At 36.9% G+C, this 19962-nt stretch overlaps 1 protein-coding gene across 1 annotated transcript; it reads left to right on the top strand.

Annotated features, from left to right (window-relative positions):
• The first annotated feature begins 4331 nt into the window (after window positions 1-4331).
• LOC148872803 (formate--tetrahydrofolate ligase) lies at window positions 4332-18702 on the top strand. The gene is made up of 5 exons (XM_088968363.1): window positions 4332-4832; window positions 4962-5111; window positions 13297-14472; window positions 17897-18043; window positions 18138-18702. Exons 1-5 carry the CDS (start codon window positions 4671-4673, stop codon window positions 18411-18413), a joined length of 1911 nt encoding a protein of 636 aa, XP_088824489.1. The 5' UTR covers window positions 4332-4670; the 3' UTR covers window positions 18414-18702.
• Window positions 18703-19962: the final 1260 nt, after the last annotated feature.

Below are 19962 nucleotides of genomic sequence, written 5' to 3'. Positions count from 1 at the left end.
AACAATAAAATTAACAACATTAAAAACAGAGCTACTTTATAGTTTCCACTCTACTATTTACAAATATGCTTTAGGCATTCCACTATCACTTCCAATCTTGGGGCCCTTGGACCTAGCAGACTTGGGCAATTTGCTCTGAGTCTTCTATGCCTTTGGCATCACTTTTGCTTTCTTTGCCTTTTGGTTTTTTCATTCTTAGTCTTCTAGATTCTTTCCTTGATTTCTTAAAGAACAACATCATGGTTTTAAAAAATAACTTGGAAGTGGAATCGTTTTGGCCACCGGTTTCTGGGTTGACAGTTCGAATGGACAGCCATCTAACAACAAAATTAAAAAAATAAAAAATGACCAAAAACCATTGAACTGATCGAGAGTTCAATCACCTAGGTCAATGGATCATTGGTCGATTCAATGATTTTTGGTCAGGAATTGAGTTTGGGATAAAACAGACCGGTTGTTTGAACGATTCCCAGACTGAACAGTCTGATCGTCCGAATCAACGATGATTTAAAAACATTGAACAACCTCCTTTAGCAGCATCTCGAACGTTAACTTTCTCAGCTCTCTTCTGAATCACCTCCAAGCAACTTTAATTTAACATTCAGTAATGTTTTTTAGTAGTTTAATGCCTCTTCTTTATATTCACAACGCCCTTATTGTGCTACTTTCCATACACGGCTATCCAGGGATCACTTCAATCGCTTGTAGAAATATCACTTGCACTTTGCAATGAGATTAAATTCAGTCCTCACAAATTTTGTCCTCGCACCGTCTTTACAACAGATGCCGACATGCATTTTGGAACATCTTGTACTATTATTTTTTCAATGATGGGTGATGTTCCCAATGTAGGTCTGTAAATGTTGTGAGGATCGAATTAGATTTCTTTGGAACACTGAAACGGCAGAGAATTTAATATGAACTTTACTACTGTACTGTTGATGCGAAGGTTCTAAATAAATGTTAGGGAAGACCGAATCTAGATTCCTTTGGAACCGAGAATTTAATATGAACTTTACTACTGTACTGTTGATGCCAAGATGTCAATATATCCGATATGTCGGTAGAGATGTATCGGACAGTATCAGTTCAGGGGGGCTGGTTTAAGGTTTCTCCACCCCTTGAACCGATCAAAATCCTAATACACATTTTGTATAGGTGTATCGGAATGTACATTTTGTAATGATCGGCTCCTCCCTAAATCAATTCCCCAACATGTTTAATGTCGATGATATTTAGTTGCAATATGGTAGTATTAGCACCGATATGGATGTTATTAATATTGACGAAACTTCCACCCCTAGTATTGATACTACGGGAAAGAAAAAGATGACCACTAAGTTGATTACCCCAATTTAGAAAATATTTAAAGTAGAGGAGGTTCAAGGGAAGGGAAAAAGAGTTGTTTGTCAAAAATGTAGGAAAGACTTTAGTAGCAAGGGTGGTACTGGCCATTTGAGAAAACTAGAGAAACAACACAAACACAAGTTGGGTGGGGGGTTTTGATACTTTTAAATATTCTTAAGAAAAATGAGGCAAGAATTAGCAAAATACATTGTACATGATGAACAACCATTTTTGTTAGTTGAAGATACTAAACTTGAAAAGTGGTTACGTAATTTTGTAAATCCACAATTTAAAAAAGTTTTTAGGAATATTATTAGATCAGATGCTTTAAATTTTTTTTATTCATATAAACAAAATTTAATTTATATGTTATCAAATCTTAATTATAAAGTTGCAATTACTTCTGATATTTGGACTTCTAAATTTAACATAAGTTATATTTGTGTTACCATTCATTTTATTGATGAAAATTGCCTTTTAAATTAAAGAATTTTAAGTTTTATTAGGATTGAATGGCCATATATTGGTTCAACTATTGCCACAAGTATTTTAAATACTTTATATGCTTATGGAATTGATAATAAATTATTTTCTATTAGTTTTGATAATGCTACTAATAATGATTCAACAATAAATATTTTAAAATCTCAATTAAAACCATGTTTAAATGGTAAATTATTTCATATTAGATGTGCATGCCACATCTTAAATTTATATATTCAGGATGCTTTAAATGTTATTTCTACTCGTATTTCTAAAATTAAAAATTGTATTATATATATTAAAAGTTTTGGAGCAAGAAAACAAGAATTTAAATATTTATGTCAAAATTATAGTTTAAAATATAAACATTTTATGTTAGATGTTAAACATAGATGGAATTCTACCTATGCTATGTATTTTTCACAAACAAATTCTTAGTGATTTTTGTAATGCAAAAATGCCTACTGATATTATATTTGAGGAAAATTGGGAAATGACAATTTGTATAAGAGAGAACTTGTGCAAATGTTTTATTCTATCATTGCCTCACTTTGAGCAGTGAAACAACCTTCTTTGAAGCCACAACTGGAGGAACCATGGTTTTTGAACTGTCATTAACCTGGATGATCGAACCATTCAGCTCAAGACCATCTATGCAACTGGTTCTATTTTACTCCAAACCCGGTCCTTCTTCAAAACTTGTTGAATTGGTCAACGATCCATTGATCTGGGTGGTCGAACTGTCAATCCATTCAACAGTTTTTAGCTGTTTTTATTTTAATTTTTTGTTAAGGCAAAATATCTATCTTTTGGAGGTAGGGTTACATTGATTAAGAGCACCATTTCCCAACCTCCTTACTTATTTTCTCTCTCTTTTCCCTATTCCAAACAAAATTGCAAATAGGCTGGAGCAACTCTAAAGGAATTTCTTATGGAAGGGTTGGGATAATGAAAAGAAGACTAAAATTGCAAAGTAGGAGCCAACGTGCCTTCCTAAGGAAGTTGGTGGGATATGAATAAGAAAGTTGAAGGAATTTAACTATGCCCTTCTTAGTAAATGGTTATAGAGATTTGTTCTGAGATGAATGCATGGTGGAGAAGTCTTATTGTGACAAAGTATGGAGTGGTATGGGGTGATTGGAGATCTAAGGAGCCTCATCCAAATGGGGGTAAATCTCTATGGGCAGGTACCTCAAAGAACATTCCTCTCTTCCTGAATGAGATCAAATTTAAGGTTGGTAAGGAGGATAGAATCAAAATTTGGAAGAATCCCTGGTGTTTAGAGGGTTCCTTGGCTGATGTTTTTCCCCTTCTATTCCAAATTTCTACGAATCAAGACTCTTCAGTTGCTGATAACTTTAGCATTTCTGGTGACTCCACTATTTGGACTCCTCTATGTAGGGGAAGTTTGTTTGATTGGGAGGTGGAAGAGTATGAGGTGTTGTTGGGGCTACTTCAAAATTAGAGGATTGATTTGAGGTTAGAGGATGAATGGTTTTGGAAATGGAATGCAGATGGTAGCTTCTCAGTTAAATCCCTATTTCTTAAGTTGTGCAGATTAGGTCAAGAGAACTTTCCTGCCAGGCATATTTGGAATCCATCTAGTCCCTCCAAGATCAATTTCCTGGTATGGACAATGGCTCTTGATAAATGTCTAACTGAGACTAATCTGGAGAGACGTGGTATTCAGATTATGGATCTCTCCTATGGTTTGTGTAGAAATCTTGCAAAAACTATAAAGCACTTGTGTATCCATTGTTCGGCTTCTTCTTCGATCTGAAGGCATTTTCTAAAGGTTTTGGAAATTAGCTGGGCTATGCCAAAATCTGTGAAGGACCTACTAATGTGTTGGAGAATTGAGGGTCTCAACAAGAAAGGAAAGCTTGTTTGGAGTACCATTCGGCTAGTTGTGCTTTGGTCCATTTGGATTGAAAGAAATAACAGAATCTCCTGTGGTCAATTCAAAAGTTTGGATGAAGTTGTGCAGAGAGCCATAGGCAAGCTATGTTCTTGGGTGTCGGTGAATGAGGAATTTAAAAACCAGATTGTATCTCTTTTGTTTTGCTCTAAATCATGGATGAACCTGTAATCTGTATTGGGCCTAGGTAGTATTAGTGGTGTGGACGTTGTTGTATCTCTCTTTTATGTTCTGAATAAATTACTTTACCTTTCTCAAAAAAAAATCCATTTGCATCCCTAGCGGGTTTTGAAAATAATATATATATATATATAATTATAAAACATAATTTTATATATTATACCATATAAATTAATAAATATATATAATATAAAAAATAAACTTAATATTTCATATTTATATATTAATTTATTATATATAAGTTAAAAAAGTAATTAGTTTTTAAAATTTTCTTTAGTTTAAACAAAATAAAGGAGGGATTACATCCGATCCGTTTACGCCCCTAACCGGGTGTCGTGACCTGGGTCCCTTCCCTAGTACCTACACGTGCCTTTTTCTGGAGCGATGACTGTTGGCTGTAGCCGGCCTCTGTTGCTCTGTCGGTGTCCACTGACCAGTGTCCACCACTCGAGTACTTGGTTGTTTCATCAATCAATAAATAAAAACAAAACAAGCTCCTGACCCGTGAGATCAACGTAGCTGCTTACGAATCTTGACGATAAGTCAGTGTACCCACTACCCAGTAGTAAGTAGTCACCCATCGATGGCTGCGAACAGAAGATAAGAATATTATAAGGACTCTCGGTCTCTCCTTTCGCCCACTCAAAATTTCTGTTGCTGAGATCGAATAGAGATAGATACAAGAAATTGATAAATTCAAAGTGAAACTCAGTTCAGAAAGCGTTATCTGGTTTTTTGGAAAATGGGTTCATCGAAAACACTGAGGAAATTGCAGGTTGTGTCACCTGTCCCTGCAGACATCGACATTGCCAACTCGGTTGAACCTTTCCACATATCAGAGATTGCGCAGCAGCTCAATCTCAGCAGCAACCACTATGATCTCTACGGAAAATACAAGGCCAAGGTGATTTACGTGCGCCCCACGAGTTGGTTGTTTTCTCTCTTGTCTTATTTCGCTCTCTGTTTTTTTTGGGCTTGAGTCTTGAGACTGATCTATCGCAATGATCTGGGTGCTTCTGTTTTCCTCTTGAAGGTCCTTCTGTCTGTGCTCGATGAGCTTCAAGGATCTGGAGATGGGTACTATGTTGTGGTTGGAGGCATCACTCCTACCCCTCTTGGAGAAGGCAAGTCTACTACTACAGTCGGTCTTTGTCAAGCATTGGGAGCTTTTCTTGATAAAAAGGTATTCTGTTCTGCCTTGTTTATTAAAACCCATTTTATAGCTTTTCATGTACTAGTCCAATCTACTTCGTAATATCTCTTCTCTTCTAATTACCGAAATGTAAAAATGAAGATTGATTTCGGGTGTACTAGAGTTGGGTCCTGAAAGTAGGATTTAGTCTTTGCTATATGTTTGATCAGCTATGAGATGTAGTGGCATCAATTGTCCAAACTCATATTAATTAATTGTAATGGAAGTCTTGTTTTCAATATCTCACTCCCAGTGAAATGATTAACTATAAGGCCTCTCTTGCAGCTTGAAGCGAAGCATGATTTTCATTCATAGTATCAGATCTTGATGCTTTCAGTTCCTACTTTACGCTTCTAGACATTTTCATGAAATGGATGAAATTATTGAACTCTCGAATAAATGTAAAGGTCGTTGTCATTATTTATTTTTGTGGCGGGAAGTAGGGGGAACCTCTCATCATTAAGGAACAGAAATTAAGCCCTGAAGTTCCCTGTCCTACAGAATCCCTTAATGACATGAAATGTTTAATGTGGTAAAAGATGTTACTTCAAATAAATGATGTCTACTTGATACAAAGAGAAAAAAAAAAAAGAAGAAAATTTAGAAGGGGGTATTTTCAAGGTAAGTCCCACAAGCCAGTAGCAGACTGCATTTAGTTGTCTTGTCACTACATTGAGATGTGATGCATAACAAAAAAGAAGTAATAGTTCTTCTTAGTTGTTGACTTTACTTTTAGTTTACAACCTAGTTTAATTAGGAATGGTTTTCCAAGTAATTATTAGAGTTTTCCAATTACTTAAGTTTATTTTAAAATTCAGATGCAAATAAGAGTCCAAATTGGTGTTCAATTTATTGTGCAAGTATATCTACATTAGGATTATAGTGGAGTCTTGGTTCAAACCTTATAAAACTTGGATAAGGAGTTAACTATATAAATAGAGTCTTAAGTAGATCTTAAGTGGTGTGCTTTGGGTCTGGTTATTGAGCTACTGTAGTGTTTTTTTCTTCCTGAAATTAGTAAACAGTAGTATTTTCTTTTAGCTGAGAGCTATGTATCTAAGTCATACCTTTTCCCTCTTCACATCTGCTATTATTGTTGTCGCTACAGTGACTTGAATAGTACCTACTATTCAAGAAAACTTATTTTAGGTTTAATTTGCTTCCGTGCATAATTCCCAGCAGCTCCTACATTTTGTCTGTGTTAATTTTGGTATTAGAGCAAAGCTAGCTTCAGATAAGGCCACAGTGACTGTCTGCCTTGATTCTATGAATGCTATGAAAATTTAACTAATATCTGCTTTAGCTGAATGACAAAATGAGCAAGGGCAGATCACATATAAGAAACAATCACAACAAATCCAATGGTATAACTTGCTGAAAATTTAGAAATTTGAAGTCCCTCTGTGAACTGCAATTCCATTTTGCATGTTTGGCAAATTGGCATTTCCTGTTAGACATGTTGGATCATCTTATCTTTCTTGATTGGTTGAACAATGATGGATTTATTTTGACTTTAAAAGCATGAAATTTTCTTTTTTTGCTTTTAAGCAAATGGATATGCGGAATAAATAAGGTCTCGGAAGGTTGGGGAGAGTGTACAGTTGGAGATTAGTTCATCAAAAGGAAGTCCTGTTGCAAGTTGAAATGATGATTCAATTGGTTTAATGAGAACGAGAATATTTGGAATTATTCTTAAGCTTAAATTAAGCAGGCACATCATTAAGAAGGAAAATTTTCATGAGATTATGGTGAATGTAAGTTGAGGTTATGCCCAATGAATTCCATATTATGGTACAAATTGTTAAGTTTTCCTTTGAACAGCAGATTTTTCTTGGATATATGTCTGGTAAGAAAATCTGTTCAATGAAAATTAATGTGTACATCTTTCTGGAAGATTAGTGGTGACAGGTCTCCATGAAACATGACGTTTAAGACAAGGGATGATTGGACATTATGAAGTTTCTTGAGAAAGAAATTGTGCTTTTATTCAGCTTTGTGGCATCAGCCCAGGAAAGGCATTGAATGAATTGAGTGGTTTAGGATAAATTGCTTGATGGAATCATTCCAAGGAAAATCTTGTTCCTTAAGTCTTGGATTCAAGGCTTTGTCATTAACTCATGCTTTGATATCTCTTCCTGTAAAGTTATTCTTGTATAACCTGATGTTGGATGCACTACCAATGCATGCATTGGTTCAAGTGAAGTTGTGTTTTTGACATCTCTTGAAAAAGCAATCATGGAAAAAATATTCTGATATCATTAATTGGAGATTTTTAAGTATGTATTTGATAGAATAAGGTTTAGTAGTTTTGATGCCAGAGCTGTTGCAGGTGCCCAGGTTGTTGTAATTTCTGGGTGATGAATTAGGTGATTAGAGTAAATAACAAATATTCATACAGCCATACTTTTTAGATGAATTAGGAGTGGAGAAGTGGAAGGAATTGTAAATTATCAGTTTTTCTCATTCCTGTTAATAGCCTATGATACCAAGATATGGATACAGACACAGAAACAGATAAGGAAACAGGGAAGGACTCTCCATTTCCTTGAACCTAGACATGCATAAGGTATGGGCATCACATGTAATATGCTTATATCATGTTTTTATATCTTAGCTTTTGAAGTTAAATGTCACTTCTCAAGACTTGTCTTGTCAAATTTAATTTTCTAACATGTATAGATTATTTTATAGTACAATTTGTTATAACAGACCAATTTACATATTTTAAAAGTGTTGATGCTATAGAATACATCTAGAAGTGCTCATGCAGTATCCAGTAAGATCATGTGCGACATCGGTAATCTAAGCATGTGCAGGCATCTGAATATAATAGTTAACAACTATTGCATGTTTTTCTCGGTAGTTATGAATAGACCTATTCATGGGCTGGGCTCGGGTTTGGCTTTTGCCAAAATTTGAATGGGCCCAGCCCAAAGCCTGAGCCTGACACAGTGTAAAGTCAGGCCCAAAGCCAGCCCATGAACATTGAAGAGGCTTATTTACAAGGCAAAAGTTGACATCTTGATGGAAAGCTCCATTATAGTTAATGTCCAATCATCTCTTAACTTAAGCTTCATGTTTCATGGTTTTTAGGTAATGTTTAATGTCCAATCACCTAAAAATTAGTGAATTCATTGACAATGATGTGGGTACATTGGAGGAGATTGCTAAAACTTTAGCATGTAAAATGAATCATAAGTCATCATTCTCTATTAGGCTATCCTGAGGTTCTAGTCATAGTTGTCAAAATTTGTGGGGAAGAGTTTATTTATTTAAAGAAGACAAAACCATTTTGGTCCTCATAATGTTAAATGAATAATCAGTATGATGATCACAGAAGATATCCTAATGCTTTTGGCTATTTAATCTTTACCATATAATGTCGATTCTTGGCTTCACGTCCAGGTCATAAAAGTTAAATCAGAATATTTTAGTAGCACCATATAATGTTAATGCTTACAAAGGGTAGTCATTCAAATATTTTAATCTTTAAGTCTAAGCAATGAATCAAGGCATCTAAACAAATACAGTAAAAAATCTTTCAAAATCTAAATGTCTTTTCATCTTTTTACCCTTTATTTTTTACTTGCATATGTGCATGGGATATGCCCTTACATTATTGAGGAAAAACAGAAAAGGAAAAAAAAAGGCTTACTTTGTTTTCAATTAGATAGAAGAAGAGAAGAAGAAAAGAAAAGAAAGAAGAGAGAAAAGTTGAGAGAGCCAAAAGTACTAGCTGGGGCGCCAGATTTTGTTAATATATACTAGGGCAACCGTACAAAATAAAAGGAAGGGAAAAAAACATAAATACCCCTGTGGCATATAGTACATATTACATCACTCCCCCCTCATGTTGGGGCGTAGATGTCAAGCATCCCCAACATGTCACAAAGATCATAATGACGCACTAAGTTTAATCCCTTAGTAAGAACATTTGCAAGTTGTTCCTCAGAGCTGATGTAAGGAATGCAAACTTCTCCCTTCTCAATTTTCTCCCTAATAAAATGTTTGTCAACCTCAATATGCTTAGTTCTGTCATGAAGAATTGGATTAGTTGCAATGTTGATTGCGGCTTGTTGTCACAACAGAGTGACATAGGATCATCAAAGTGAAAACCTAATTCACCCAACAGGTTCTTGATTCACAGTAACTCAGCAACTCCATGTGACATAACCCTATATTATGCCTCTGCACTTGATCTGTCCACCACACTCTACTTTATTCTCCAAGTCACACGATTTCCTCCTACAAAGGTACAATAACCACAGGTGGATTTCCTGTCATACACTAAGCCAGCCCAATCTTCATATGTGTACACCTCTGCCCTCATATGTCCATGCTTCTTAAAGAGCAGGCCTGTCCCTGTCTTGGGTGCATGCATGAACTGAATGAAGACACCCATGGGATATGCAATGTCAGGCCTGGTCATAGATAAATAGAGGAGTCTGCCCACAAGTCTTTGATACTGCCTTGGGTCTTTCAAGGGTTCACCATACAATCCGCAAGTTTGTGATTGACATCTATAGGTGTGTCGGCAAGTATAGCTCCTAGCTTCTCTGTATCCTTCAAAAGGTCTAGGGTGTACTTCCTTTGATAAATGAATATACCCTGTTGAGAGCAGGAAACTTCATTTCCAAGGAAGTAGCATAGAGGTCCTAGATCCTTTACTTCAAATTGTGTAGCCAAGAACTTTAATCTTTGAAATCTTTAAGATCCAGTCTCTAGTGATAACAATTTCATCCACATAGGCAATTGAGGTTGTTTTTTTTCCTTGTTCCTTCTTTACAAAGAGTGTGTGATCAGTTTGGCACTACTTGAAACCCATTTGTTGAACTGCTCAGTGAAACCTACTAAACCAAGCCCTTAGAGACTGTTTAGGGCCATATAAAGATTTTTTGAATTTGTAGACTTTCTATTCACTGCCCTTAGCATAGAAACCAAGAGGTTGAATCATGTATATCTCCTCTTCCAAATCACCATTCAGGAAGGCATTTTTTATGTCAAGTGGATGAAGTTCCCACTCAAGGTTTGCATCTAGAGAGAGAAGAACCCAGATAGAATTCATTTTTGCAACCAAAGCAAAAGTCTTAGCATAATCAACTCCATACACCCGTGTAAACCCTTTTGCAACCAGTCTAGCCTTGTATCTCTCCACAGTGCCATATGCCTTATGTTTCACAAAGAACACCCGTTTGCACCCCACTGTCTCCTTTCCCTTAGGAAGATCTACCAATTTCCACTTTCCATTTTTCTATAGGGCATTAATTTCTTCCTTCATTGCATCTGTCCACTCAAGAAGAAGTAAAGCCAGCACAACAATCTTAGCTAGAGGAACACTATCAATGGTAGAAAGAAAGGCACGAAATGATGATGAGATATTCTCATAGGACAAGAAATGAGTTGTGGGAATGTGTTTGGTGCATGATCTGACACCTTTCCTTTTTGCAATAGGGAGGTCTAGGTCATAGTTTGAAGTGTTAATATCAACAAGTTTTGGGGTATTAACTAGAACAATGGTACCTAGGTGTGGCGAAGGATTCAGCCCCTAAGAGTTCGATGGCATTGAACTTTGTTGGCCTTGACTTTGTAACCTATCTTTAGAAGACACAAAATGAAGGAGGATCAGGAAGGAGAGGTAAAACAACTTGTGTCTGTATTTGTTTCTCCTCAACTGGAAAGAATTGATAATATCCTCCTTGGGACCAGAACAAGGGGGCAATCCTGAGAAGAACTCATGGTAGAAAGACCACCCTGATGCTCATGGGATGCTAAGTTTGTTGAGGTGAACTTCTTTTGATTTGGCTTCTTGCTCTATTTTTGTGCTGATTTCTTGTGCCCACATTGGTTTCCCATTCAATTCTCAACAAGTCTCACAGGTATGCCTGGATTTTTAACAGTGAGTTTACCATAGTTTATCTTTATCATCCAACTTTTTCTGACTTTCCCTCTTTATTGTCGAACTAGTATTACCCCTTATAGCTAAAGCAATGGTCTCCCCCTCAAAAAGTTTCGTAGCAAATTTCCTACTTTCCTCAAATTGATCAAGTGCATATACCTCTTGGATGGAAGGAAGATCCTTGCTGTCCAAAATCTGTACCCAAATGGGTTAAAGCCCAAAAGAAAAGCAAGCACTCTTTGTTGCGAGACTAGCTCTTTATAAGCTTTAGCATCTTTCTTACTTTCCCATTCAATGCTTTGGTAGTAATCTAATTCCTTCCAAACTGAAGTGAGGGCAGAAAAGTAAATTGATAAGCTCCTTTCTCCTTGTTTACATGTTGAAGATTCTTCTTGCAACTGATAGATTCTAGCATAGTGTTGTTGTTTTGAATATGTTGCCTTCGCTTGTTCCCATATTTCTTTTGCTGTCTCGGCCCACATAAGGTTTTGCTTGATAGATGGTAACATAGATTTCCAGTGCAGGACATAATCATGCAGTTCTTTCAACCCCACTTATCGTATTCAGCAGTACCAGCCCTAGGCTCCTTTATTTTCCCATTAATATATCCAGTCTTACCCCTGGGTGTAATATACAACCACATCTCCTTAGACCATGCCAAATAATTCTTCCATCCAAGAGGGTAATGGTCATCGGAAAATTCAAGGAATCATGACCATTGTTCGTTCCACCTTGATTAGAGGTGGTTCCTGAAGTTGCAGAGTCTTCAGAATTCATGAGTAACACTTCCAAGAAGACAACAATCCTTTTCTAGATCCAATTTCATTTTCTCCTAATAGTGTGGGAGTTGAGTTAGCTCTAATAGATCATGACGAACTATATATATATATACACACACACATTTATTGTTTTTTCTGAAATATGAAAATCTTATTTATAATAAAGAGGGGAGAGGTTACCTTGTGTGTTGTATTGCCCAACAATTCTATTCTGACTAATCTAAGGTTGGCAGCCTTACAATTTTTTTCACCTGAAATTGTATTGAAAAGAGGTTACTCTATGTAACATTCTACCCTCTAAGTAACATTAAGAGAAACATATGATGCCGTGAGATACTGTTCCCAAGATGTCTAGACAGCCCTGGGCAATGTTCTTCCCTGTTTGCCCAGGTGCCTTGGCTATCCCAGGATGTAGGTAACTAAATGGCAAATCAATTCCTACCATTGCAGCCAATGATGATCATTTGATGCAGAGATATTTCACTTGTCAAAGCCCTCAGCCTTAGAGGGAACCTAGGTAAGAACAACCTTTCATGTTGTGTTAATCCTAGTAACAAAAAAAGTTACAAAGGGACTTGCAAGCCAAGGTAAAGTTATCATATTTATTAATAACTTGCACAGACTCTGGACCTTATATGGACTTTTCCAAAAACCCCTAAATTTAGAAAACTGCAAAGGACAATAAAACTCAAAAAAAAAAAATTGAAGGGCAGAATTTTTTTATCTTATTTGAAGGTGGAAATCAGGGCTCTCAATTTGAAGAATTTCAACTACATTGAGCTTATGTTCAGGCTCAAACCCATTCAAATTTTAACAAATCTTCAACAATATGTAGACCTAATAAACCTAATAAAACTTAAACCAAAGCTCAAATAACCAAGAGAAGACCACATGCTCAAACAATGATTCAAGTTGCTAAGATCATATTCAATATCATGGAAACTTAGGCTTATAAATATACTTAAATGAAATTTCCAGTGATATCAAAGTTAGACTAAACCACAGTCTTTAGAACCAGTAAATCCACATAGGCTAGTTATGATTAAATAGACAGAAATTTTACCTAGGAAAACTGGAAACTGAACATGATTTGGTTCTTACTGTTCTGTGGTTCCAAAAGCTATGACAAGATGAAATATTTCCTTCCTCTCATGTTCACCTGTTTGATAGACTTAACAATCATCTAGTTGCCTTTGCACATGTACTTGGCTACTCGCTAAGAATTTCTATCAGAGTCTACTCTGTATTGTATGCAAGGGATTCTTGGGAGTACATTGGTATAATGAAATATTGAATTGCATAATCTGTATAATAATTTTAATCTATTCATCATGATTAGAAAAGAAATGTTTGGGAAAAAATAATATTTTCTTCTGACATAGGAAATTTTGTATGCTTTTGCCCTTTTAGATTTATGTGAAAAGTTGGTAATATTCTCCCAAATGATATTATTGTTTTTATGTGATCAGTCAATTAGTTATATTTCTACTTGTGCTATTAGGTTGTTACCTGCCTTCGTCAACCATCTCAAGGACCAACCTTTGGGATCAAAGGAGGTGCTGCGGGTGGTGGTTACAGTCAAGTGATCCCAATGGATGAGTTTAATCTGCACTTAACAGGAGATATCCATGTAATTACTGCAGCTAATAATCTTTTGGCAGCTGCCATTGATACTAGGATTTTCCATGAAGCAACTCAATCAGATAAGGCCCTTTTAAACAGGTTATGCCCACCTAACAAAGAAGGAAAAAGGAGTTTTGCAGACATCATGTTTAGACGCCTCAAGAAGCTTGGTATCTCAAAGAACAACCCTACTGATCTTACTCCAGAAGAAGTCAAGAAGTTTGTGAGACTGGATATTGATCCTGAATCCATCACCTGGAGGAGAGTTATGGATGTAAATGATCGTTTCCTCAGGAAGATTACCGTTGGACAAGGTCCCGAAGAAAAAGGAATGGTGAGAGAAACAGGCTTTGACATATCAGTTGCTAGTGAGATCATGGCAGTGCTGGCCCTGACAACATCCCTGTCTGATATGAGAGAGAGACTAGGAAAAATGGTGATTGGGAATAGCAAGGGTGGTGAACCAATAACAGCAGATGATCTCGGTGTTGGAGGTGCCTTGACTGTGCTGATGAAAGATGCCATCAACCCTACACTGATGCAGACTCTTGAGGAGACTCCAGTTCTTGTACATGCTGGACCTTTTGCCAATATTGCTCATGGGAATTCTTCCATTGTAGCTGATAAGATCGCATTGAAACTGGTAGGACCTGGTGGTTTTGTAGTCACAGAGGCAGGTTTTGGTGCAGATATTGGCACAGAGAAATTTATGAACATAAAATGCCGGTACAGTGGTTTAGTACCTCATTGTGCTGTTATTGTGGCAACAATTAGGGCCCTGAAAATGCATGGTGGAGGGCCTGAGGTGGTAGCTGGGAAGCCTCTGGACCGTGCCTACTTATCTGAAAATGTAGCTCTTGTGGAAGCTGGCTGTGTGAATTTGGCCAGGCATATCATCAACACAAAGGCTTATGGAGTGAATGTTGTGGTTGCTGTGAACATGTTCTCAACTGACACTGAAGCAGAACTGAATGCAGTAAGAACTGCAGCGTTGGCTGCTGGTGCATTTGATGCCATTGTTTGCACTCATCACGCCCATGGTGGAAAGGGAGCAGTAAGTAAATTCTTCCTTATAAGACTTCAGTCTAGTTATTCATGGAGGTAATGGACAATAAACCATTTTTTCCTTGATTGATCTGGATCTACAGGGGACCATATTATGAAAGGGTATACAGGACCTTGGATAGGGCTGTTTAGATGCAACAGCCCTATCCAGTCTACCCCTCCCAAAGTGGGCTGTTTAGAACCTTCCATTCACATACATTAGGTCAGGATATACAGGAACTTGATAAGGATACACAGTAGCGCATGGAAGGTTCCTCAATCATTTGCTGATTTCACTAAATGATTCAACTAGAAAACCCATGCGCTTTGGAAATTGAATCTTTTGATGGCTAATCTCATTTGAGGAGAGATCTAATTAATTGTGAGGTATAGCTTTAACATGGACCAGGGGAGTGAAATGGCTAATCAAAAGGATTCCAATCCAATGATTGGTTTGGATTCACAACATTACCTTCCCCTTTGGGCATGGGTTGGCAACATCATCTCTCCATGTGGCAGAAATGGATTGGACCAAAATCCCTTTTGGTCCACATCAGCTAGTTATAGCCCCACATTGGATATTTCCTTCCATAAAAGGTAGTGATTCTAACAATGTTGCATGGACACCCCATGATGTAGGAATGTTGTGATCGAAGGCTGGACTGGTAACAAATTTGAGGAAAAACTAAGAACTAAAGGATGATGGCAAGGGATTAGGTCCAAGGTTTGGGGTTGAGAGGCTAGGAGTAGGCCTAGGGAAGGGGGATGAGAGTCTTTCTAAGGCTATATAGCTGTATGAAGTGATTAGGAAGCTAGTTTGGTGCCAAAATTCCTGCAATATGCAGAAATTTCTTGAGAGAACAAAAAGAAAATCAATATCTCAAGATTGGAAAGGAATTTCTTCATACTCTTTTATAGAAAGGGTTAGGTAAATGAACCATATCATGGGAACGAATTTGGAGATTGAGAGGAGACTTACCCGGGGGTGGAGAGGAGATGACCTACATCTGGTTTTCACCAAGATATGGTAAGGGAGTTTAGAGAGACGAGTTTCTCTCTAGAAAAGGTGCACAGATGTTAAGAACTTGAGATTCAAAGGGGGTGGAGAGGAGACTTACCCGGGGTTAAACTCAGGCCTTTAGATGATGATGAATGTTTGCATTTGATTGTATTTTCCCAGGTCTTTGATGGCCTAGGAATCACTCCTAGGGTTCCTGGAATCACTCTAGGGCTTTGGGAATCACTCACCACAAGCCACACAAGCATAAAATAAAATCCAATATTCATTCCCCACACTTTGCTAATTTACAGACACACATACACAATTCTGCCACTCATAAAACAGCTTAAAGAAAACTTATAACTCTAAACTATTTAAACAATGACTCTGAAAATTTAAATATGGATAAACTATGACTAGACAAATCAAACTAGCAGGATAGACACCATAGACACATGTCAAAATGATCAAAATTTCCATATTCCAAAAATATGGAAATACATAAAAATTCAGAAAATTCCAATTTTGACTCTTCAGCTCCTGCATCACCCTACTTCTGGAGAGTTGTGAGTCAACACTTGTTCATGAGTTGACTCCTGTCTGATTCTACAAAATAGGTATCAAGACTCAACTACAGTGCAAATCAGGCAGATCTACCAAAATTTCTTCCATGTCAACTCTCCAAAATTACTTATTCTTACTTTAAACGCCTCTATATGACTATATGAAAGTGATCAACCATTTAAGCTGCCCAATAGGTCACTCTAGTATTTATATTTTTCCAATTTATACAACTAATGATACATTGTTTACCAGATCTTTTCCAATTAACATCGAAATTAGGAAAACAATGGAAGGAAAACAACTAGTGTGACAATGTGGAAAATAGGCAAAGGCTGAGTTTAATTTGTCAATTGTAAAAGTAATTTAACTATTTAAGTTGTTATGCTTATATAGTTGTATGAATTTTATAAATTTATATCAAATATCATAATGTTTAATATATAATAAAATATTATTTATGTGATCCATGTCCATGAATCTTAGTTTTTTGGGCTCAGCGAGTTGGACTCCCGGGCACATGTCAGACTCTGACTCCTGTGTCCTAATCCATGCAACACTGGATTCTAAAATTACTAACTTCAATCATGTGCATTTTTTGATTGCCATGCAGTTATCTAGGTAAATTTTTCATATGTCAGACTCTGACGGTGTCCTAATCCATGCAACACTGGATTCTAAAATTACTAACTTCAATCATCTGCATTTTTTGATCGCCATGCAGTTATCTAGGTAAATTTTTCAGATGTAAACAAAGACTGTTGACTATTGAGTTGTAAATGCTTGGGCAGCACATTTCCTTGGTGGAATCCATTGCTTGATTTTGACTCTTCTCAATTTATACCATATATGCATCAATTTTTGATAATGGGCTTAAATGTCTCAGTTCAAAATTTTCATTCTTATGGAATAGTTAAGGCCCAGTTTGGAAAGAGTACAAATACAAATATGTAGAGTGCAAAACCTTATATTGTGTACTATTTTGTATGTATTTGTACTGTACATATTTGTATTTGTACTCCTTCCAAACGGAGCCTCAAGGTGCGTGTATTTAAGTGCAATTAGCTAATATTGTTGAGATGTGAAAGCAAGTGCATACTGATAACAACAAAAAAAACTTGGGCATTCCAAATAGTTCCTTTTGTCCTAGGAGTTGAGTATTTGATCCATGTGAGTATGATCTTTACATGGGTTTGATACTGCACCAACATCAGTATTCAAAGGATGTAATTCTCAACAAGATAGAGAAGTGGGATAATTGACGCATATGTGAATCTCAGCCTTCTAGAAATTGCATGAAGATTCTTTTGGTTGTTTGAGGATGAATATTTATTGGACAACTAGCATTTCTGAAGATAGAACCCCATGGAAACCAAAATTTACTTTGCTCTTAACAATGTCACTTGGGAAATCTTGTAGGGAAGTAGCAACCCAATCAGATAATCCTATCATCTACATTGCCTGCCTTTATGCATATAGTTACCAGAAGTATTTTGGTCCAACCAGTTCTGTCAATGACCTTAGATCTTTAGGCGGTAGTTTATTTTTATTTATTATTTATTGTTTATTTTTTGAGCTATGAAAATGGACTACATAATTGGGAGGCACCGAGGCATTGGTATCCCATTCCCCAAAAGCCCCCAACTCCAAATAAGGCAGGATTTGGTTACAGGTCTCTGCTACAACCAGCAGGAGACTTTACCAACTGAGCCAGCTAGTAACTTCCTGTTACTGCACCACTTATTCCTGAACCAGAACATTATGCATGTTAATTATTGCTTTGTTGATTTTAAAGGTTAGAATGTATTTATATTGTAGCTTATTCATGCTAGAGATGGATTCATTGGTTAACTGTCGAACTTTTAATCTTCAGGTTGATCTAGGCATCGCTGTTCAAAGAGCATGTGAGAATGTGACACAGCCATTGAAGTTTTTATACCCATTGGACATTAGTATCAAAGATAAAATAGAGGCAATAGCAAGGTCCTATGGTGCTAGTGGTGTTGAATACTCAGAGCAGGTAAAAGCCTGTTTGCCTTTCCAATTCCTTCTCTGACGAAATTATTTGGTTTCTCTCTGCTGTTGTTAAATATAATCCTTACTTTAATGTTTAGGCTGAGAAGCAGATTGAGATGTACAGCAGGCAGGGATTTTCTGGTCTATCCATTTGCATGGCAAAAACCCAGTACTCTTTCTCGCACATCCCATCTGAGAAGGGAGCTCCTGTTGGATTTGTATTGCCCATCAGGGATGTCAGGGCCAGCATTGGAGCTGGGTTCATCTATCCCCTTGTTGGGACCATGAGTACCATGCCTGGGCTCCCAACCCGACCTTGCTTTTTTGACATAGATGTTGACATCACCACTGGAAGGGTCCTTGGCCTTTCTTGAAGGACTAGGAGATCATTTTTCTTTTCTGTGCTGTTGCATTCCTAATCCATATTTGCTTGAAGGCTGGTGGGTATTCTTCTCTTGTGAGTTATGACTCCTTAGCGAGGCCTTTTTCCTTCACTTTGTTAGGACAAATGGTATGAGAAAGGCTGGATAGAAGTTCTCTGTCATGCTCTTCAAATGTTTGTCGTCGTTGCAACCCCATGTGGTTTGTGCTCGGTATCAGATGCATAACATAAACTAAGAATAAAAATTATTTATGTAATTGTTTTTGTTGCCATTCCAGGATGTGAAGTCTAAGCTCAGTGTTGATTCCTTGACAACCGAAGCTCTGCATTAAGAAACAAACAAAAGTGGAACAAAATATAAAGCCTGGTGCCACCCAAAGCCAGAAAAGGTTCAATCAAACTCGAGACATGAGCTGGAAGATGGAATGGACCTTCCTTTTCAAGGTCCGATTCTCATTTCTTCTTTTAACTCGGTCTCATCTTTAGTCTCACCCTACTACCATGTGAAACCCTTCTACCGTTTTCTAGTAAGGCACTCCCATTTTAGCAAGCAGTGGCCAGGCAAGCAAGCAACCTATATTATAACGACCTGCTCCGACTCTCAGTTTTACCAAAACAGCACTCGTTTTGGTAATTAAGATAACATCATCCGACTTCCTTTTTTCTTTTCTGATTACAATCCAAACAAATGCTGAAAAGCTAGATGGAGATTTGCACCTTGACCCACTACATCCAGACCGTCCAATCATGGGTGGAACAAATACTCTGCCATGATAAGCTGCTTGAAATGATTCATTGAAGTATAGAATATATGGACTCCCTTCCATGAGCCAAAGCTTTCGGGTTCGCCAACAAAGTGAGAAACCTTGTAAGAAAGTTAACAAAAGGGAAAATTCCCCGATCAGTATCATGTACTTTGGCTCAAGTGACGATTTGGTCTCCAAACTTCAAAATGCAGCAATCTAGTATCTGAACTTTCAAAATATGACAATCCAATATCCAAATTTTCAAAATGTGACAATTTAGTACATGTCGTTAATCAGCCGTTATAGTCCCAGATGTTGACATTCCCTTCGAATGTCACCTAATTCTCTTTATCAACCATCCAAATGTTGACAAAAAAATGAATAGTCCCAAATCCTAGCCTTTTCTGTTCAAAAAAGTTGGTGACTGTTTAGAAGAATATAGAATTTGGGACTCTTCATTTTGTTAATGTTTGGATGGTTGATAAAGAGAATTAGATGACATTCCTAGGACATTTTTGACTTTTCAAATATCAGGTTGATTACAGTTAGCGGTGGATGCTGAATTATCACGTTTTGAAAGTCCAAATATTGGATTATCACATCTTAAAAAGTTTGGATACTGAATTATGGCATTATAAAGTTCAAAACCAAATTATCACTCAAGTCATAATAGGGTACTGATCAGTAATTTTCCTTTAACAAAAAATCTAGGTGGTGATTATGAGTATCACGTCACTTGATTAGGTCCACTTAACCAAAAAAAGAAGATAGAAGAATATTTTGTTTCACGGATAT

This window comes from Nelumbo lutea, chromosome 2, assembly GCF_056320005.1.
Source record: "Nelumbo lutea isolate HS-2025 chromosome 2, American lotus-T2T, whole genome shotgun sequence".
Lineage (NCBI taxonomy): Eukaryota > Viridiplantae > Streptophyta > Magnoliopsida > Proteales > Nelumbonaceae > Nelumbo > Nelumbo lutea.
This window is presented reverse-complemented; position numbering and strand designations above follow the sequence as displayed.